This window comes from Aethina tumida, chromosome 3 (assembly GCF_024364675.1).
Source record: "Aethina tumida isolate Nest 87 chromosome 3, icAetTumi1.1, whole genome shotgun sequence".
NCBI classification, from domain to species: domain Eukaryota; kingdom Metazoa; phylum Arthropoda; class Insecta; order Coleoptera; family Nitidulidae; genus Aethina; species Aethina tumida.
The window spans coordinates 17,887,095-17,911,619 of record NC_065437.1 but is presented as its reverse complement, the minus strand read 5'-3'; the positions used below and the strand labels follow the sequence as shown (position 1 = coordinate 17,911,619).

The 24,525-nt window shown below is 30.8% G+C and overlaps 1 protein-coding gene across 2 annotated transcripts; it reads right to left on the bottom strand.

The window, feature by feature from the left end:
- Window positions 1-1,401: 1,401 nt before the first annotated feature.
- Window positions 1,402-19,522, bottom strand: LOC109598748 (uncharacterized). 2 transcript variants are annotated; one of them, XM_020014670.2, is made up of 4 exons: window positions 19,349-19,521; window positions 5,830-6,079; window positions 4,767-4,826; window positions 1,402-1,685 (listed from the first exon to the last, which is right to left on the bottom strand). In XM_020014670.2, exons 1-3 carry the CDS (start codon window positions 19,355-19,357, stop codon window positions 4,801-4,803), a joined length of 285 nt encoding a protein of 94 aa, XP_019870229.1. In that variant the 5' UTR covers window positions 19,358-19,521; the 3' UTR covers window positions 1,402-1,685; window positions 4,767-4,800. The 2 variants fall into 2 exon arrangements, with proteins under 2 accessions (XP_019870229.1, XP_019870228.1); XM_020014669.2 differs by lacking the exon at window positions 4,767-4,826 and having other exon boundaries at window positions 19,349-19,522.
- Between the last annotated feature and the right edge of the window lie 5,003 nt (window positions 19,523-24,525).

Here is a 24,525-nt window from a genome sequence, read left to right as displayed (position 1 = left end):
AATCGTTTTCAAATGATTTTATATATTAATTGTCGACGATACTCGTTGTGTAAGTTACTGAAACAAATTAGCCTTACTTGAGTTGATTCAAGGTACAATCATTAAATTTTAATGGGTAATCAGAACATTTCGCAGTTTAGATTCTTATTAAAAGTTAATCAAGAGATGTTAAAAGTACTTGCATTAAATTTATATTGTATTTTTTTTTTCATTATACAGTACACTATATTTAATAAATAAAATAAAATAAAAATAATATATAAAAATTACTATTGACTAAAATCAACATTGAGGAAAAAAATGATGTGTACATAAATTAATAAATATAATGAAACATTATTAAAATAAATTAAAGTTATTCAGAATTATAATATAGATTTAATTTTATTTATGTGGTCCTGTATAATATTTCGAAGTAATTAGTTCTAGAGTATAAAATCTAGTTAATTAAATAAGAGATGGAGGAAAAAAGATTTTAAAAATACAATATTCAGTCAGATATTTCTATTAAAATGAATCTTGATCACTATTTTATAATGAATTATATAAATTCTTTATAAATATGTTTATGGTAACTATGTATATAATTTAAATAAATATATTAAACTTATTAATATTAACAAACTATTATAATTATTAATAAATAAATTTAATCAGCAACGAAAATTTAATTTTCATAGTGCTGAAAATAATTTTACATACATCAGAATCTAAAGAATTAAATGTTGCAGATTTAAAACAACTAAAACATATTATGTTTATAATTAACTGCAAAACATTGTTATTTCTTTTAGAATTACCGGTGAAGAGAAATTACAATTGACATTAAGATTTAGAAACACTTGCTTCGGCAAAACAATAAAACAATACAGATCTACATAAAAAATAACAGTGACAATTGTTTCTTATTACTCACATAAATTATACAGATTAGCGTTAAAATCCTTGGCATGATTGCCAATTAGCAAATAGGATACAAATAAATTAATTTTCTGATCGAATTGCTAAGATAAATAAATAAATATAACAAAAATGAATAATACATAGAAATAAAAAAATCGTTTTTATCTATTCGATAAATCGTGTCATAAAAATTCAGTAACCGTTCAATATTCAATTAAGATAAAAAAAACTATGAATTTAATTTCAGGTCGTTGATATTTAAAGGGGCATGTATATTCGGCTACATTTTCAATTAGTGAGAGTAAACATTGGGATATTGTAAAACAGTGATCCTTCCTTTAAATCGACAATTTAAACTCGTCTGGTTTTGAATCGATAAAATACCCTATTTTTAGATGACTGTATACAATGTTTAATTAATTAATTCGTCAACATATTATAAATTGAGTGTACTTACCAATTATATTTCGTACAAGGTAGGGTGAACAAATTAAAACATTATTATATAAAAACAATATTTATTTAATAAATAACATTACACGTTTTGGGCAGTAATACATTAAATACTTAAACTCTATCTTAAATTAAAACAGTGATTGCCAAAAATTTTGGCTGGAATACGGAATATTTAAAATATGTACATTGCATCTATAAATATAGACAGATCTATTTCAGTTATAGCACCTTCAGGAGAAAATGATGTTGATAAAAAAATTGCAATAAATTAATACTATGGAACTGCTCAAATTAGAAGAACGAATGATACGACTGCAGCCTGTATCCTGAAATTGAAAACAAATAACCATGTTAGATATGAATATTAATCGAGTGGCGTACGTGTATATTTGAGGAATTCGTCAAAATAAACTGCTTTATTATACGTGACGAACAAAAAAAAAATGATAAAAAAAAAGTTTGTAAAAAACGAATCCTTGTTCGGAGTTATCGTTGGGACCTTTTTTTAAAAAAAAAATTAAATACATTTACATTTTATCTAGACGTGCTTTCATAAAGTTAACTTTTGTATCCTTGATAATGAAAACAGGCATTTAACTGATTTACCTCGCCTTGAACCACGCACAAAACACTTTCGGCAAATAATTAACGTAAAGCCGAGATAAAAACAGGATTCGGTTTAATACAAAGACAGTACAATAATTATGTAACCTTGGAAGATGAAATCTTCCTCCTCATAATTAGAATATTTTTATTTCCTTATTGCGACATCCCACTCGCGTGGATTGTTGATTCACCTGATTACACGTGGTTCTTTGTAACAACGTTCTCAATTATCCGGTTTTCTAATAAGATTATTCAAGAGGTGTTTTGAACATATGCTTCGCAGCTTGTCCTAATTTAATTAACATAAATTGATATAAGTTTACGTAGGTTAAATTGAAGATCTGATTGTGTAAATAATTAAAAAAATATAATAATTAAGAAATATAACTTTTTAAAGATTTGCTATGTTGCGAATTGAATGAACCTAGAAACAGGACGTCATTTATATCAAATAGAGTATTAATTAAGTGATTAAATTCTTGCATATTTAGTTCAATATTCACTTTTACATCGTTTTTCATTTGAATGGTTACAATTAATACAATTAATACCTATGAATAGCTAAAATCTAGTGAACATTGAGCAATTTATAGAGAAAAATGTTGAAATTCGAAATGTATTTAATAAATCTACACAAAAACTATTCTGAAATGTTTATAATTATTATGTCAATTTTGTCAGCTAAATGATTTAAATATGGTTCCATGTGATATTTTGAATTAATATTCTAATATTTAAGGCAAGATATTAGAAAATAATAATAACATGTCTGTCTCGTATACGTCTAATTAATGCTGAAAACGCATTTACGGAATGACGACCGCTTCCCGTCCACCATCTGTCTTTGGAAACTAATTGAATCGCTTTAGAAAATAAACTAAAACCCATTGGCTAATAGGCGACGAGAATTTGGGTCACTGGGTGTTGGATTTTAATTTATTTTTCCTAAAATTTTAACCATTATCTACGTTTTAGAAATAATTAGGATTTATGGCTGCCGATAGGAAAGTGGAGTGTGTCAGGTTCGCCAGTGAGAGTCCAGATGAAATGGAAAGTGTTATTAAATCCATGTTTTTCAATAATTAGATAAATAATTATTGTGGAACATCACACTCGAATTGTGGCAACACGATTTAATTATAATATATTATAATGTAATTATTAATAGAACAGTTTCAACTGATATAATTAATTTATTGCTGATCATAAATACGTCACTGTGTTCATTACTAAATATATTCACATGTGAGTCTATATTTGTTTTGTTGAACGAGATTGTCATTAAAATTTAATAGACTCATAGAAGAATTTCTTTATAGTAATAGTAAAATTAACATTATTTTTTGTACCGTTTACCAAATTCCCCTCAGTTACACAATTATTAAGTCACACATCCGAGTGATTCGTAGATCGCGACCGGCTGCAGGATGTGGACCGCGGATTCGCAGACCGGAGTCCGAGTGACCCTGTTGCGACCGACGACAAAGGCCGCGGCGGAAAGCGAACGCCAAGGTTACGGTCGCTTAAGAACCGGACCCCGTCAAAGAATAAAACTATCCGGATCGATTCCGCCAACGATTCTCGTCTGGGCGTTCGCCTCGCCGGATTTTCGGGGAAATTAACCGCGGTCCGAGCACAGAAACCGACACCGAAACCGGTAATTAGTTGCTTTTGTGGTCCGCTAATTAAGATCGTGTCAGGATAAGGCTGCGGTGGATTTCGCAAATTAACATAAAAAATGTTGCAACCGTTCGCAGCTGCCGAATGGGATGTGCGGACACACGTGGCTACCAAAAACTAGGAAGTATTTTATGATAATTACAATTTCTTTTTCCGTTAGGATGAAATTTTTTCGTGGATGTGTGAGGCAATTTCGGAAACGGCATCAACACCCTGCATCTGAGAATGCTATATTTAAACTTGTTTGTGTAAGATAAATTACTTTTACTGTGGTGTAATACAATTACCCAGCTCCAATTATGATGCATTCTAATAATTTTAAACGTTCTTATCCACCAGTCGTAAAAATCATGCATCATAATCAATATAATTTCGTTTATACAAGGAAACAAACCCGCAAATTAAACTCCCGGTCCCTACGTGCGAATGTTGCACTTGCAATAATTAACCGGATCCGCGAAACAGATCGGAGAAAACACTGAGCGAAAGTGCACCCGTGCCAACATTATCAATCCTTTCTACGTATCAGCTGTTGGTATGGTTCGAATTAAGTAATTTGAATCCTTTAACATTCATGACAATAGCGAACGATATAGAAAACAAGCAGGTATAATTATCGCAGTTCCTCCTTTCATTATCCTGATTGTTTTATTTGTCGAACTGAAACTGGTTAGCTTCCTCGTACGGCGGAGCAAATCTTCACCTGATTAATCAATTACCTTATCCGAAGGCGCTGATTGATCGTTTCTTAACGTGTCCGCTCATGAGTGAAATACATGACCGTTAATTCGATTTTCACTTAGCGTAAACTGAGGCACATGATTAAAACGAATAGAAAAATAAATTTGATCCACGACCCCCGTATACATCAAAGATCACACCGACCGATAATACGAAATATTTCAAAATAAAACCGTTATTTACGAGCGTTGCCAAATATTTTGGAGCAATAATTTTACGATCACATTAAAAATAATATGAGTTCGTGGACAAGTGGCATTTTGGGGTAACCTTGCCGTTCAAAATTTATTTGCAAAATTAAACCCGCTTTGGGCAACTACGTTATCCTTCCACATGTCAACTGAATGGACCACATGCTGTTCCACCATGAAATACTTTACCTTTAATTTAACTATCGAGTGAATTATCTAATTCTTATAGACGTCTTTGGCGGTCGGTTCCTGAAATAATAACTCGCATTCTAGTTACAGTTTGGTGTTTTGATAATTTAGTAATAATATGGGATGGATTTTATAAGACTCTGTTCTGTATGAAGTAATTTATTAGTGTTGTCCTGTCTCGAATTGTAAGCTTTGATTTATGAAAATGTAAATGATAACCATGGTATTTTAATTTAGTTAAATGTTGTATTGTATGACGCAAGACACATATTAGATCAATATCTACGATTGTTTTATTGTCCTTTTACGTCTGATTTTAGACATAATTACAAAAATTAGGTCTATTGACTTCTCCCTTAATTGGGGTTGAAACCTCACCACTTATTAATGCGTGAATGTGCCCAACATATTCGCATTTCCGTAGGATAATTTCATTTTAGAAGTTCGAGACTTGCTCCCTTTGTATTCCCCGTTGCCATACTTAATCAGTCGGCTCGAGGAATTAAATTTGGTCTTTGTGCAGCAAACCGCGTCCGTCTTGGTTATCTCATGTCAAATGACCGCCTTTGAACAATGTATCTTAACCTATTTACATTTGTGCGGAAGACGGTATACAGATAACCCTCCAGGCGGCAAGGAATGCGTCATGTTCGACCGGGACGTGGATTATTACCAATTAGATTTGATGTGAGGAATGCCCCATTGTATCTGTGTAGGTAGGATGGGGATCTTGAGCTGGTATTAGGAAGTTGACTCCTAGTAAAGTTTAATTAGGACGATCCAAATTATATACTAGTAGTGGCTTTAGAGAAAGAACCTTGAGGCAATATTGGATATCAGGTAATTAATTTCATTGATCTAATTGAACGTTGTATGTATGCTGTGTAAAGTGTACCAACATAATGTGTAGTTACAGTTTAATCAGGATGAACTATGGTTGTTATGACTTAACTCGTAGATCTTGATGAAACCCAGATAGAAAAATAGTTATCGCTGCAAAATATGTCTTGATGTGTTAGAAATCAGACTAATGAGGGCATAAGGACAAACGTTTTAATCTTACTTGGAGCATTTGGAGGAACGAAACCATATCCAGAAGCGCCTACGACTACACCACTGGTTTCACCGTTGTCTGGTGGAGCTGGAGGGAAAACGACCGGTCCTGGATTCTGCCTAGGGTCTCTGGTGGCGGTCAGGGGGGAGTCCAATCCACCGCCGAAACCTGGATAACCGGACAGGTCAAAATCGCCGAAGCCACCTTGGAACTGGGCCCTAGCCACTACTACGAAACAAGATACGAAAAGTGCTGCGACCTGAAATGAAATAAAAAGGTTACATAAAAATTCAAAATCACCTTTGTATTTTTTATTTATTTTATACCGAATCCGTTACTATATTTCCTCACATGAGAAGTAAATGTATTGAAACATGAATTTATATTTAATCCAATATAATAAAGAGAATAATTCAACAAACGTTAACCGTTAAACCAGACATTTCATCTAAATGGGTTCGATCCTATCACCGTTTCATTATTTGAATTCAAGCCGGACTAAATTACCAGCGTTAATTTATGGATTAATTAACAACACAACACATTTTAAACACATTTTATCGTTCACGTAAACGCAATTAACGGCACACTAAAAATCGCATTGCAATATAAGATAAATGTTTTGCAGATATCGAAATGTAAATGGACATGTTACTCGAGTCCGTTTAATGAGAATTTTTGAAATTAAATTTAAATGTCCTTAAAAGTACATGTACTTATCCAGTCAAAAGCAGATGCGAGAGAACTGTTATTTGTGTATTCGTTGGCAAATACGTAATTGCAAAGAGGATGTAATGTTGGAAAAACAACTCGAGACGTGAGTGCTTTTCGGGAGTTATGAACTTTGTGCGGGAATACGCACCCACTCCAGACGCGTTGTTTTTATTTTATTGGACGTAAAAATCGTGTAAATAATAGAGGATGATTTATAATATATGTTTCAAAGACTTGGGGTTGAAGATGCAAATTACCACTCGGGGTGGTTAGCTAAATTTAAATATAATCTTCTCTTTACTCTAATAAAATGTCTAAAATTCAGGATATTAACATATAAAATGGCATATTATTTTTCTATAAGTGCACACTCTAAATAAATCTTCACTGTTCACTTCAGCATTGTTGTAGGACAACCTGCCCTAATTTGAAATCTCCAACTACAATATTATTGTATAAAATAAAAGTTTTACTTAAAAAATTACAAATAAAACAAAAAAAGCAAAGCTTCTCTTTTATTTTTGAAGCAAGAATTATTGCATCACTTCAGTTTGAATGTAAATGAAGGAACAATTATAATAACTAATGATCAACGTTAGAAGGAAAGTTTATAATCTTGTAACACGAGTAATAAATGTATATAAATATTATTATAACTGATATCATTTACACTTATAGATAAGCGCAATCACAGATAATTAATAATAACTAATTGTACCCACGCGACTGTAATAAATGGGTTGCCGTTATAAAAAATGGGAATTATTACAATTGCGTGCCATTTGATCGTATTATAATGTTGGCATTAACCGAATTGCATGGACAGTTGTAACTTTCGCCTTTTCCCTCATTGTGTCTGATGTGCAAATACAAGCGGGAAAACTATGATATCTAGAAAAGTGATAAAGAAAACTGTGGAAATTTTTTCGATTAGAAACAATAGATAGATTTTGTGCAGATAATTCGGACGTAAATCAAGTGGAGAAATACGAATTACTAATACGGGTTTAATTTGCAGACATTGCTGGGAGTAATTGTTTTTTTATTTGATTTAATTGTATGAAATGTTAATGTCTGTTTGCATAATTGGATTACAAATGAAATGTTAAATATTAATTAAATAGTTTTATTGAATAAATCATTTAATTGCTTACTGAAATGTTTAACAGGTTAAAATATTTTGAATTACACAGGAATAATAACAATAAAGTTAATTAATGCGATTTGATTTGTCATTTACAATGGTTTTACAGAGGATCATAATTTGATTTTTAAGACTAACTCATTTCATAACTAATAATTTTACCAATTTAAGAATCGAAACGGATTTTCCATATAATGCAATAAAACAAAAATTGATGATTAATAAAAATTTCAAACTTTCAAATCCTTAAAACTACGACTTTGCACAATATCGTGTGACTGTACTTCTTAAATCAATGAATAATTCATCAACTACCTTTATTATCAAGACATTAAGGCCTTTATTGCACAACACGAATGTTTGTTTTAGTTAAAATCTGAAACAATCACAAATTGAACGCAATCATAAATCGAATTAAATCTCGGTCCGTTTTCGATCCGCATAAAAGTAGAACACCAACAACGCAGGAGGTTAAATGTCAATTGCCAATTTTTTCCATCGTACAGATTTATCAATCGCTAGAAAATATCCGGCATTGAACAATACTCCTTCTGGGTGGTGGACATTCCTTTTCTCCTACACACGTAACATAAATCAACGGATTTTTACGTTTGCAATATGCACCTAATTACGAGGCAATTCAAATGTTGTCGAAGAAAGGAGGAAAATATTGAATTTCATTTATTTTCCGTCTAGAATTGCATTAATTAAAATCGTTCGTATTTAAGAACAGGATTCTGCGAGTTGTCTAATAAGTTTTCCTTATTTTTCTTGTTCGTGATAGAGATGTGACTTTCTTCGTGGTGAGACACCGGTTGTTAACGATGCCATGTTCAAAGTTAACAATGGTTTTTTTTCACAACAATCATTAGCTTCTTTGATTTCAATTCGTGATATGCTATTATTAGAAAGGTACGATGATTTAACATCTCAATTCGGACGATCAGCATGACTTATAAACAAACAAGTGTCCGTAATTTCTTTTAATCAAATTTATGTTATGCAATTACACTTTTTAAATGACAATAAGTGGTTAATATATCACACCATGACGGCTAATGGCGTTAAGAAAGTAAAAGTAAAACGACTAACCGAAGCGTAGACTCTTATAAAAGTAAATATTACTTCAACACAAGACAATTATTTATTTAAGGAACAATCAAAAGTGAATCAATATGAATCAGTGAAAGTAGAAATTAATCTAAAACCCATATACACGTCTCAAACCGCTCGTTTCTTTGGGATTCAAAATTTTCGTTTGAAAAGCCGTTAACAAAATCACGGTACAATTAATTTGTCACAAATTAGAAATTATGCGAAATGGAAAGTATTTTTTATGCGTTGCGGTTTCGGGAAAATGGGTCCTTTTGTGTTGCGAACGGACAATTGATAGTTAAATAGCATTGCGGAATCTTGGGATTTTCGAAAAGTAATTAGGCATAATGACCGGACGATTATTGTCGATTCAAGGATGATTCTTCCACGGTTTCTCAATTAGTACTACAATTCGTTGTGTTGTGAAAAGCGATAAAATTTATTGTTTTTGTCGAGAAAATTGTGAAACTACCCTTACAAGGTTTAGGATATAAATTATAATAGAAAGATAATTATTATTTGGCGAGAAATTAAAAAATATATTATCGATCATAAATCTTTTTAATAGGTATTAAATTTACATGTTGCAGCGAAAGAAAATTGTTTAAATAGTTGGGGTAATAAATTTGTGAAATAGTAATGGGCAGGTTGTTTCAAATTGGTTACAACAACAAGGAAATCACATTTTAACTAACAGAAATCATTCTACAGGCACCTTTTAAGTAAATTAAGGTTCTTACCTTAAAAATATTAAAAAATTAATGAAAATTTCTAAAAATACATGATGTTCAAACTCTGTTAAATGTTTCTTTAGATAGCTCAAAAACAGTAACACACTTTTTATAGTTAAGCCCCTAATATAAAACACTTTAATATTATTCATGTCAATCAACAGTTAATTACAAAAAGCTTGTACTAATAATATTTGTGTAAAAACATTTTAACTTAAAATTATTAAAATTAATGACAAATTGAAATACATATTAACGATCATAAATCATTTTAATAGGATAATATTAAATTTACATATTGCACTGAAAGAACATTGTTTAAATAGTTGTGGTAACAAAATTGTGAAATATTAATATACAGGTTGTTTCAAATTGATTACAACAAGAAGCAAATCACATTTTGACAAACAAATCTTTTAAATATTTTAAAATTTTGAAAATATTATGTGTACAATTTTTATTTCCAATGGAAATCATAATTGAATTTGCTTTTAAAATATTGATAAATAACGAAAATTTATAAAAATACATGATTTGTGATATATTATATATGTAAAAGTTAAAATATATTGAGATAAGTATCTTATATTAAGTAAAAAGTGCCTCCAGGAAGACTTTACCATTAGTAAATATAAATAATAAATTTTTTCAAAATATGTCAAGTATCAGTTTCTTTAGATAGTTCAGAAATGATAAGAGATATTAAACAGTGGTTTACTACTGTCATCATTAAAAAAAATTAGCCTCCGACACTATTTTACATTAGTTAAGCCCATAATAAGTAAAAAAATATTTTATTACTCTTTATTTTATCCATTAAAATTAATGTAAACATTGTAAAATGTCACACAATAAAAATTTAAAGAAGTAATAAATCTTCTTCTAAAGGAAATAATTAAAAATGTGTCCCAACACTTTTTATTCATATCCTTTTAAATGTTTGTGAAATGTAGGATTGTTTTTACGAACTCCACAAATATACATTGATAAATTAGTTTTAGCATAAAATGATTAAATTTTCTTTAACCCAAACCGCAATTTTGTTCTGCTTCTGAATAAACGCGCGTGCTTTATTATATATTGAGAAAATTCGATAGACCATAAATAAAAGTCGAAAAAATTAATAATAGCATGAATTTGAATGAACCGCTAAGGGCTAGGAAAGTAAATGTTGCGTGTATAAGATTGTTATCACAGATTTATTAGGTATTTACCGGCATTTCATTCTTCTCGATATTAGGTTAACAGGTTGATTTAAGGACATGGAAATGTTTTCAATTCATACTCAATAATAGAATGTATCTAAAAATAATTAGATAAATGGATACAATGCAAGATAGTGAATCCATAAATTAAGTCACTACCAAGTTTTGATCCTGAGTCGTTGATTAGAAGATATAGAAGTGAACATAAACTTAGCAACAGCAACAACAATAATTTTGATAGATCTGAAAATTATTTGGCCGGAAACGGAATCTCCAGCAATAACTCAATAACACATCGAGTCCATAGCATTACCAGCAACGAGATAAAAGGTAATAAATTACGCCACATATCGCAACAACAAGAAAACATTCGGGAGCCACAAGACTTATTAGATGAACGCGTCGGATAACAATAAATCATAGCGAAAGAAGAGTAAAAGTTTCTATTCGAAGTTACGTGAAACGGACCACAAATGTTTGTAAACATTATTACAATAACTCCGAAGGAAAGTCTTACGGTTTTGCAACGATGATGAAAATGCCTATGTGTGCATCTCGTCGGAATTTAATCAGATGCGTGTGGTTAGTGTGTTTAATTGGAACGCGGGGTGTACATATTTATGTTCAAAACATTGTAAAGCACAGGTTTCATAATTAAAATAAACTTTCAACGGCTCCCGACCATGTGTCGAGGTGTGGCAATATGATGTTAAATTAATTAATCCGATTCTTAACGATATCGAGCTTTATTAAAATCAACCATGCGTCGACAAATGTTGTTACAATTAAACACCACCACATAAAATTACACTAAATATTTAAATTTGCATGCGGACAATATCTGTGTTAGTGTTTCATGAAAACCCACAACGGTTGCACGATTTACTTATCTTTTCGAGTGAACGTATGGGTACCGGCACACAAAGCAATCTATTCCCGACAAAAAACCCCTTTTCCAAATCGATTTATGCGCATTCACCACGAATGAGCCCATTAATTTCTTGCGGAAAACCGCAGATACTCATATCTGGATTGTGCAGAGTCAAGGATTTACAACTCTTTACACATTGATTTTCATATATATAGTGGCCAGTTTCACTTGTGTAAACGTAATTACACAACGAATTGTGACATAAAAGATTATTTACAGGGCCAGTGTTGTAGTTACCATACAGCATGTGGAGTGTCCGCATCATTGACTCTGTTTGGGTTTCTTACGATGTGGACGAAGTGGTACAATCAATTTAAAACCATATTTCAATAAAATATAATATAACTGGCACAAGCGACATAAATGGAAGAAATAGGAAAACAATTACTGTATTTTCATAATAGTTTCCTAATTTTATTACAGATAAATGTTGGTTGTAGTAATTTAAAAAAGGCTTTTCTAAACTGGTAGTTTAAAGAATTACATAAATTATCTTATTTATTTAAAGAAAGTACTTATAAAGTGAAAATTATATACGATCTAATGATATAGTTTAGTATTAAATACAAATTGAGCATATGGGATCAATCTAATGATTCATAAATTATGTCCATAAAAGTGTAATAAAGGTTGAAATTGGATGAAAAAATCTTTTATATATTATTTTCTCATCAAAATAAATAAATCGGTTCTAAATAGGTTGTCCCTCACCGGTTTCCTAAATTAAAGATATTTCCAAACAATATCAGAAATCGATTATCAAAATTGTGGAAAAATTAGATAATTTAAACAACATATTTAGAATTTTAAATAAAACAAGGACATAGGAAATTTCAGATGATTAAATATATAAAATACATTTACTTATTATTCATTAAAATACATATACTAACGTGTACAAAAATATACGAAGCTAGGAAGACAAATAGAAAGGATGGTATATGATAAAAGTGCTCCATGAACCTTCAAAAATTAGACCAAACAACATTTTATCACGGCTTGATGCTATTTAAACACCTAATTTATAACAAACATTGTTTTAGCAATGAATGAAGCAACATTAACAAACATTTCCGAATATGTAAAATTGCCGACCATCATTGCATTTTCCACCGCAATTAATCGGAATGTCATCCACGTGAAGCAACGTCAACCTTCGGGACCGACGAAAAGCGCCGCTAAAAATTTCATCCGACCACTTGTAACTGCGCCAATTACATTCAAACCTGCACATGTTTCGTGTGTACGAAGAACGCATAAAAATTCCTCGTCTGCACAAACACACACAAGTCGTCCCTTGTGTCTGTTTTTGTTTTGTAACCAATTTGGTTTACCAACATCGTGAGCCTCGCCACGGTCTATTTACGCGTGCGAACGTGAGTCCGCCCTCGTTAAAAATAAGTCGCGGGAAGAAATGAATTGTTGGTAATTCGTCGGCAAGAAAGGTACGGAAAACGGCAGTCCGGTTCAAGGATGCTGTGCCAATCGGGTCCAGGTTGTGGAGAAACAGGTTGCTATAATCCACCACGTGGACTTCTTCTTCGATACAGATTCTTTAGATTTTGGACGAACTTATGCTAGAAACTATTCTGATTTTAAAGTTTCTTTCATTTCTTAATTGATGTTGATGTGAGTACGAAAATTATTATTCACAATCAGCTTCTGCAATGGATACATGTTGTTAATTAAATTTTTTTATATGATTCTATTGTATAATAAATTGATTCTCTGTAAAGATCTCGCAATACCTACTTTATTGCAATATAAACATTATTTTAAATTTAAAAATATGAACATAATAATAAAAATTACTACTCTTCGTAGTAACAATTCCATTTATGCAAACTTATACATTTCATAATTACCATTTCAAGGCTTCCTATTAAAGATAATTAACACTGGTCTTACCAAGAATTTCATTAAATTTAACACACATTTTGTGAAAAATTAATAATTTGATAAGTAAAAATGGAAATGTTTAAGTAAAAACGGTGTAGGATTTGTGAATGTGTGTTCAAGATAACCAGTATAACTTTCTTCAAAAAACAAAATTTTGAAAATCCTGGAATCCTAGTCGATTTGTGACTCAGCAACTTTATTATTGATACTTTCTTTCATATTCTCATTTCCAATAAAAAACAATAATTATAGTAAACCTCTAAGATCAAGGTTGCACACGTCATACATTATACAAGCCACCGAGATACTATTTAGGTTGCACTGAGGAGACACACCTCCATCGCGAATTCATCTGGCCGCAATTTATGCATGTAAATCTGTTTCACTTCCAGTCTTTACAACAACACAGGTAATTACACATTCATTGTTTGTTTACAGGCGGTCAATCAGTCAATCAGGATGTTTACTTAAGGCAATGTTGGATTTGCATTTGTACATAGTCAGTGGTCTGATGCCCTCAATGGAATTGAGTTTTGTAATGTTGGTTTGCACATGGTTATAAATGAAATGTGGTACGAAAGTCTTATTTTCTTTTAGAAAATTGTTGCAAGATAGTTTTAATTAGTAAATTGTTGGAAGAATCCTCCTGAGATTCAATTAAAATGTTAATATCATCTGTTCAATAATTTTCCTTTTTTTATTATCAAACAAGAGTTTCATGTTGCTATTTTTGGGAAGCTTTAATGTATTCTAGACAGTTTGTGTATTCAATTGAAATGTGTATGTTATTATTGGATTATTATTGATTAGTGAGATCTTGAAGGCCTCGACAATTTCACCTGCTAGTTACAATGCAAAATTGGCCATTAAACTGTGGCAATCGATCGTTCGCCATACGTAAAACATAATTACTTTATCATTCGATATCATTACGGACTTATCTGTGACAAAACCGTCGACAAACAATTGCACAACCTGCAGCGGCGTGCATGGACATGGTTGGTGACCACGTGGATTTTTGTCCACGTACATGCTTCGAAATAAAAAAAATTGTTAACATTATCGTCACAGTAGAATACACTTCAAAATGACGGCTTTCGAATTGCCCAATGCCCCTGTAGAATTTTAAGGCAGCCCGGGCTGACCGTTCCAATATTACTTTCGAAGCGGGTGGTGTTGGCAGTTTTGACAGTGGTTTTTACAAAACGACGTTGTTTAATAGAGCATTTAAATGGTTATGCGTGATTGTTGGTGCGCCGACAAATTGTATATTGTTTCTGTAGATGGTGGTACCTTAGTCGGTACGGCTGAGGTTCAAAAAACATGCAAATTCATTTGTTACAATCCAATTACTTTTCCTGGTTGCAAAATTGCACGAAGGAATTTGCTCCATAATATTTGTCATTGAGAATGCCGTTAAACACATTCATTTTTAAATTTATGATTAAAATTTTGTAATGATATTATAAAAATTAACATAAATATTTTTATTATTATGTGCTTTTTTACTGGAACATTAAAAATTATTACAGTTTTGAAACACCCATTTTAGAGATATATTAAAAATTATATTTATTATGACAAAGAAATATTTTAGTCCTTTTTCACAATTTTTTAATATTGATTATTATAATTAACTGTATAACTATGATAAGCCATGTTGGTTTGTTTCATCTAAAAGTTTTAAAAACTGCGTGTATATGTCAAGGATTCTCGGAAGTGGCGTTGCCTCATCTTTCCTTTGTTAATGGGATAATTCGAGGCATCATTTAAAAAACTAGAAAGCGAAAAATTGGTCATTTCCAACATGGTTCACGTCGAATTAAATTTTAACGACTGTTAATCTGTTCCAAAAAACTGTAACGTTAATAAATCAACACGATCGCCCATTTACATAAATAACAATATTTTGCAACCAGTGAAATTTGCGAAATTAGTTAAATGCACGTATTCATCTTCTCAGTGAAAATAGAATACGTGGTATTTATGTGGCCAAAGTGGCTCGTTAATTCAAAAGAGTATCGCACCATATATGTCCTTATTAACTTGCAATCTTTAGTGCAGGATTCCATTTCGGATACTAAGTGGATTGCAATGGAGAAATGCTGACACTAACCTGAATTTTCTAAGCCGTTCTCGTATCACTGTCAATAGCAGGCTGCGTAATTTCTGCATATTTACGAATGAAACATTGGAAAAACACTTATGTATTGAAATTTCCATATTTGAGCAATTACGATTTTTTTTGACAATTAAACTATTACAACGAAATTAAATTGCACCGTGCAACGTGAATAATACGTAATAATAAACTTGTCATAAATCCCGCATACCAATAAATAAAACGAATCTCAGGTACTAATTACATTATGCAACATAAAATAAAGGTCAAGTTCGTTCACAGAATCCAAACAGCAATTACGGGTTATTCTTCGTCAACCTTCGGATTGCTTCCGTTTTCTTCACAACGTTCCCATTATAAATATTCCAGGTTAGTACCACAAATCACAAATATTTCCACGTCTTTCACACGTCCATTAATAAATCAAATTAAGAATCCCAAGTGTTACGTAAAGGAACGCAGGAAATCTATTTATTGGTCACAAAAAGCTAATTGGATAATTGTGTAAAATAAATTAAAACCGCGCGTGTAAATATTCCAAAACTGTTGATATTAAAATCGAAATCAGTGAAAATAACAGTTGGTCGAATGAAAGTTTCGAGAAAGAGTTTTTACTTATATATTTAGTTGTTTAGAAATAGATCGTCCAATTTTTTTATTAGATTTATTATATTATACTTGTATTGTAACAAATTTCTTATTTCGATTAGATTTGAAACCGCAATAAAAAGAAGAATTCTTCAATTTACAAGTTGTAATTGTTTCATTTAATTTTATGTTAATATAATCTAACTTTTTCCAGGAATAATTTACTGTTTAAAACTTTTTAGTTACTCCGACATTTTCGGTTTGTCAAGTGCTCAAACAGTTAATCAAAAATGCAGCATTAACAAAACTAATGAACTTTCTATTCGTGTCATGGTCCCGAGACCTGTTTAAAGGGCGCCAATTAATTTGGTGTATTAAACCATTGCACATTCGCAAGAAAGTATAAATTAATTCGAAACAAAAGTAAATCACGGTCTAGTGCACTAATTGACACTTCACTTTCCCCGTTAGCTCCACACATATTTCAATAATATTGGGATTGTTACGAGTACGAGAAACCCGAGGCCGCCTGATAGCCATCTTGGCACCCACTTATTGTTATTACACGCGTGCGTTATAAAATAAATAAAATAACTGAATTCCTTGTGTTTAAGAGTCCTGAAAACTTCACAATTTACCACACAAGTTCTTACACCTGATGAACAATTATATTTTCTAATTAATATTCATTTACAAAGTGAAATTGTAAAAATGCGTAATACAATCCCCAATTGTAAGAATTGGAAAGTTTTATTATTTTTTTTAATCGATAATTCAACAGGAATAACACAAAATTAAACGGTGGCATTATACAATTAATAACAGTTTCCGTATTAATTGAATAGTTGTGTTGTTACATTCAAACTACCTATAAATTTCTGGCAAATTTATGGGTACTTTAATTTTAGTGTTGCTTGTTATTTTCAACATGCCGTTCGATTATGCACGTATTCAGTGAAGATAAATAGAGGATAATAAAACAATTATATTTAATGGCTCATAATTTTTTGTTCATTATTCCATTGAATATAATTGTATATTCTATTTCTAAAATTTATTAAAAAATGTACTTTACTGTTTATAAGAATGTTAAGAATTTATTAAATTATACAAATGTCCGAGTTTTAAATTGATGGTTATTAAATTTAAATGAAAAACTATAATTTATTTAAATATTTAGAATTTTTTATTAATTGGAATAATTATATATGGAATGTTTCAGACACGAGTTAATTGGAATGAAATTCTAATTAATTATATTACTCAGTTGTTTTATTTTACTTTTGATTTATTTTAACAAGTTTTTAAGTTATATAAATAAATTAACATAGAAAATAGGTAAAATAATACAAGAAGTGTAATTTACAATTAAACTAAATTTGTAAATGATTTAAGATAATTTCGAGTTATCAACTGAAAGCGCAATCATTGGGAAATTACCTTGAAACAAATTTATACATGTTTAAGGAAACATTACCCACATATCCACGATATTAACCAATAATGTTGCCAAACTAACAAGTAAGTAAGTGAACATGTGGATAAATATTTACCACAAAAGATCAATCAATTAAATTTTAAAGCAACCTATTCAGCATTGGTAACAAACCCGCACGATTTTGTCCAAAAATTCCTAAGACATATCCACGTTAATGAATATCGAAAGTAAAGCGACTGTCCATTGGATGTATTTCGTTATTATAACATTACACGCGTGGTTAAGCTTATCTGTACATTCCCCGAGAATTTTTGAAATCACATTCGAGTGGTACCTTCATAATTTTTTATGTAACTGTTAAGTGATCGAGTTTACCTAATTTTTTGGCGGAAGTATGATACAATTTCGTTTTAACACTAAATGTATTATTCATAAAAATTACATAAATGTTATTATAAATATTATTTCGGCAATACACAATTAACAGAAATAAAAACAATCCAAAATACAGGATCTTATTTTTTTGGAGAAAGCTGCAAGCTGAAGGAATTGTTTCCTAGTAAATTTGCATATCCAACGAAGTTTCCTTATTGAAACTATATATAATTATAAATTTTAGCAGAAAAGCTTCACGAACAAATTTCAGTTGGAAATCCGGAAACGTAGTGCTGTTTTCGGGTCGAGGACTTCACTCCAAATGTACAAAATTCTTACGCAAATCAAATTTAGAAATATATTTATATATATAAATAATTATTTAATCAATTAACAGACATCGTTAAGAATTTTGTGCACATGGAAAAAGACAGTTTACGTATTTCATAAATTTTATTATTTATGATTTATATCTGAGAACGAAATTAATCTTTCCTGTCGTCGTCTTTCCTTTTTTTGTTGTTTTAGTTGGTATACTCATTGTGTAATGGCTACACAAAGACAGAGTATTTCCATTGTTCACATTAATTAATTTAACTTTCCGGTAACATTCAAAAATTTAATACAAAAAACAATATTGTAAGGAAAATTTCTGTAATAGCTTTCTAAGACGTATCTTCGTGTGCTTGATTATTTTATAAAATTCGTTTAGAATGGATGGTCTCCGATGGCTGCGTTGATATGTCCCACTTCCTTGCAATAAAAATTATAGAAACTTGACACTGTTAAGTGTTGGTAATTGTCTTTTATTGATTTCAGCAAATTGTAAAGATTAGATATGGATACTAAAATTGCTAAATTTCTTAAAGCTGTAACTAACCACTAATTTTCGTTTAATTTTGCGATAATTTACGAATTTGTTAAATAAAATGTTCAATTAAATATTACTTATATTTTAGAACAAATTCATTCATATTTGCTCCTAAAAATAATAGTATCAAGTATCGAATTTTTTTTTTTTTTATTTTTCTATACACATATATTACAAATTAATAAATAAAATCGATAGTATTGATTTACTAAAATTAGATGTTTTATATACAAATATTTACAAGTGCTTATGTACAGTTTTTAAATAACTGAGCAAAAATTTACCGCTCTGCGCCAGAACACCAAGGTAATCCAAGAAAAAATCTGGCTTTCACAACGAACAACAGCGAAAATGAAAACAAGAAAAACGAATTTTTAGTGTGTCGCACACTGGTCACTTGTCACTGATCACTTACTAATTTCATGGTGACTGTTGGTTGAGGTCGGTTTTGGGGGGTCGAAGGGTGGTACTCGAGAAAAATTCGCCACAAAAACAAGAGACACTGCACACACCGAGTGTTCGTGGAAGACGGACACGGGGCGGGTGCACGGCGCACAGTTTTATATCGAAGTGCAGCCTCGAAGCGCGAGGCCAGGCCGCGGAAGAACGCGCTCGCATTGACCGCCCCGACGAAGGTCCCCACGTGCTTCTCTCGGCACTCGGTGGCAATCCGCCGAAGACGCGAACCGGCCCGCCACACCGAGTTTCCCGACGTATTGGTAGCTCACAGAGAGGCAATCGGATACTCTTCTAGTAAAAGTATAGTGAAACCTTCACCAAGAAGACATGGTTTAAAACATAGGGTGGTAAATTCACCATCACCAAAAAAATTAATAACTAACTATCGAGTATTATTATTATTATTTGTTTGCCTTTGTACAGAAAAAAAGTGTTGAACGAATAACAAAATTTAATGATATTATTCAAATTTATTTTATTTATATTTTAATCATGTAAAAATTAAAAAAAACTGTATTCTTATTAAATTTTATCAATGTTAAAAAATAAGAAACTTATATTTATTGAAAAATAGAAAAGCAACTAAAATAAAATAAATTAAAACTTGCGCATTCGCCAAAATTAGAGCAGTGCGTTACAATATACATCCAATTTTACATAAGTAAGACAATGTTTACAGTTTATCAAAATACATACCATAATATACAGTGATGGAAAAAAGTATGAAATATGTATTTACTTGTAACAAATGTTACTGAAAGTTTTCTCTAATCTGTCAAAAATCTGACCAAAACTAATTTATTACAAGACTGGTCATTAATCATAATGATCATTATATTCACAGGTTTTTACTTTTTTATGGATAAAAAATCAGTTTGGTATGTAAAGAAGTATGGTATATTTTATCAATATTCATAAAAAATAAAAAATAACTCAAATATTTCAATACTTTGTGGGGTAATCTTTGGTTTCTATCACTACTTGACATAAAATCTAGTAGTACTACGCAATGTGTCAAGAGGAATTTATCGCCACTGCCCCTAGATGGTTTGAAGAAATTCATTTTTCCCTGCACTTGAATTAAGAGTTCAACTTTGGATCGAGAAAAGCACCCCCTAACCATAATGCAACCACCACCATGTTTAACCGTAGGAATTTAGTATTTAATATAGCATCGTTGCACCACTGACATCTCATAAATGTTCTTTCATTCAACCCAAACAAATTAAGGATAGTGTTCCATTTTTCTTGAGTCCATAATAAGTTAGATTTTATAAATGTCAGAAGGGATGCTCTGTTTTTCTTTGATAGCAATGATTATATTATGTTGAAATTTCCTCTGTGATTTGTCTTGATGTTTTTCGCAGACGTCCTGGCTTGCTTCTAAAACCACCTTGAGTGCGGAATTTACACAAAATTTTCGAAACAGCACTCTGAAAAATATTTAATGTTTTTGTCACGTCACATTGCGTTCGGCCACTTTCACAAACTTCATCTACTTGTTAAAGACTATTATGAATAATTCCAGAGGATAAACACTCCATACATTTTTCCACCACTGTACATTAAATAAATACCAATTCTATAATACATAAATATACTTAAATGTATACATAAATTTTGTTTAAATTTGTTTCAGTGAGAATATAATAGTGGTTTGCAAATTTCAAATTTAGAAGCGAAGAAATTTGCAGTTTTCATATGAATAAATGGAATTTTGCATCATTTTCTTTCTACCATAATATTTTTATTTTATATCAAATTTTGTAACTGAATAATCTATTAATTAAAAATGTAAAATTTGGCATATTGTAATTATACTAACATCAATTGATGTGTCATTAATTTTGGATGCCTCCTTAAATAAAAGAATAAACAGGAAACACAAATTTGCCATTGTTGAGGTGAAGAGTCCAAATGAATTTGATTTTCATATTTCAGTAATATTAACTAATGAAGAAATTAAAAATTCAAAAACTGTTTTTAAAATCAGTAGTTATTTTTCCAATAACAAATGAAAAACCTTATATGACTAATTATTGTTATTTGATTTTTGCTAAATTAGTGTGTCAAATAACCCTGAACGGCCTTAGTAATGTTTTTCTATGCAAATAAAACATAATCGAATTAACGACATAATCAAGTACAATGCTTGCGCGTATAATAATTAGCCGCATAATCGCACGCGGCATAAAAAAAGAGTAATTATGAATATGACCGCCTGTATAATTCGCGTCCAGAGTCGATCAGTTTATGGTATAATTAATAAGAGAGTCAATGTTGGAAAATCCTTTATGGTGTATTTAGCAAGAAAGTCAATGTTGGAAATTATGCAACCAATTGGGTTTTTGATTGATCGCTCAATTTAGTGGTTTCATGGTTTATTTAATTTAGTTGTATATTTATCATTCGATTGCTGATTAAGTTTAAAGTGCGGTTTCTTCGGATCGTCATTCAATTGTCGAGTGGATTCTATTGACCAATAATATCACGTGGATTTTTTTCGGGAATTTTTAATCCATGCAATCACTTTATATTATCTCAATAGTATCGAAAAAAAGATTAAAAATATGTGGCCTATTTAAGATATTTTTCAATTGTAGCTTAATTTTAAGAAACCAAAGACAGATAAGAGAGAACTCTAAGCACGCCATAAAAATTATTTTTCACTCTAAAATTAATTAATTACTAATATACTCTTGTTAATTTCAGAAATATAAATAATAAAATAATTTATTATTGGATATGATGATTAGCTAATTTTATTGTATTAAATTTATTAAATAGTTTAAGCATGAAACATTCCAACGCTGTTTAGTAAACTTACTTAACTATTCCAACACACATGAAAGTAAATTAATCCATTATGCATATACAAAAATCAATTAAATTTTAAAAGTGAACAGATATGGTCAATGTCTTCGATTTTTTCAATATTCCACCACGACCTCGATTAGGTATTTTTTTAATAAACAAAGGTAGAAGATAGGAAGTAAGGACAATTTGTCTATATTATCGCATAAAAATATCTGCAAATATAACATTGGTTTTACTCATTCCTGACCCAGATACCAACATAAAACCAATTCCGTTTCGTTTGAAGCCTTAAAATCACCCGGCATCCGTGGATTTAATTATAATACACTAATTACTTTCCAATATATCCAGCATTAATTATTGTTCTAAGAGTGCAGACCTCGTACCATTTCAAGAGAGGGCACACAACGAAACCAATGCAACTATTAAATGATTTCTAATATAATGTTAAAGAACTTTTATGATTTACATAATGGTTTAAATAATTGCAGTAATTAATCACACATATGCAAATATTTTATCTAAGCAAATTACACAATTTGTCACAATGTCAGAATTCACACAAAATAAAATAATTTAAAAAAATTGTCGTTTTTTTTAAATATTTAAATTTATAATAACTTCCTAAGCGTATACACTTCATTTATTATTTTCCAAAAAATTACACATTTATATTCTAACCATTTTAAAATTGTTTTCTGTAAATCAACGAAAAAAATTGTTAAAGGTTACCCTTCTCGGATGCGGAAATGATCAGATTCAGTGTCAGGATGTTTCGCATTAACTAAAACGTTATTGAGAACGTAGCCAAAAATTGAATGGCAATTGTCCTTTCGATTGCATTCGGATTGTCCAAGAACTTGTCATTAATGATACATTATCCCGTTGGCAAGGTCTTTTGCAAATACAAAAAATACACAAATTCATTAGTCTTATGGTTTAGTTTGCTTATTAAATATAGATGTATTACAGAATTAATTGTATACAGTTTTGTTTCTTATTTTTTTATCTAGATCATGCCACTAAAATGATATATTCCAATTCCAAGTTCCAGCACATCATTGACTCAGTTGTAAATACTTATCTGTCTCTATTCGTTTCTCTCGGCCATGGCTGCTGAATTCCCATTTTTTTTAAAGCATATGACAGTTTAACTACCTTCCTAAGCACTTTATGTGTCGGAGAAATGTGTTGCCATGATGTGACATTGGCCGAAATATTTGGCGGAGCATTTGTTCAAAGATTTGCCAGCAACTACGCCAACCACACAGTTGACAAAATAAGTACTTATTAACGGGTTACTTTTTGACTTTCATAAATTTCATTAACATAAACATGGTCTTCCGGAGCATTCGAAAATTTCTGCAAGATATTTTTGGGTGACTGTAGATAGTAATCTAGACTACCTATCCAAAATTTCAAGCCACGTTATTGCGAAAATTGTACCTGGAGTATGTGAGTCCATTAACGGATATCTGAAGGATCAACTAAAGGTAAATAACAATTCTCTTCTAGTTTATTGTTTATTCCTATAATAGGTACGTTAATATTATTTTATTAATAAAATCTGAACTAGGTAGATCTACCTAGTGGCTGATCAGGCACAGTCATGTGCATTGTAGGATGATTGATTAATGGTCTGCAATTCTTCTAGCATTATACCATTTATCTGGTACGTCTTTCCTTGTCGCTCAGTTTTACGTAGATATCGCATTCATCTTCATTCTGTTCCATTTCATCTATTTTAGTGCTTGGAAAATTGCTCGATCCACTGGTGGCTTCCTTCATTTGCTTTCACTTGAAGCTCAAGCTTGAATACAAGACCTTGCACATCGCGTTTGAATGAGAACGTACATGTGGCAGAATTTATCACATTTTTTCTAACCTGACTGTTTTGTATCTAAAATAAACAATCAATTTATTTGTTTACATATACTGTTGACTGGAAGAATTATTAATGAAAGAAAGTCTAGTTGAGTGGGAACTACTGAGCTTACCTAAGAGACATAATTTATAACAGAGACAGTTGAAATACTGCACTTAGTCCTGTTTGTGTATATGAAACAATGTTTAATTTTGATGACAAATTGAATGAAAAATAAACACACACATTTGTACATTGTATTGACGAATTTATTGAGATTTCATATCTCTAATCTGCTCATACATTCTAGTTTATTTATTTATTTTATTTATACAATGAATGTTCCATTCTTATAGTACTCGTCCACAATTCTACCTATATATTCCATATAATGAGGCGAAAGTTGGCGGAAAAATTCTTCTGGACTAACACTCTGTTGATAGTTATACTCT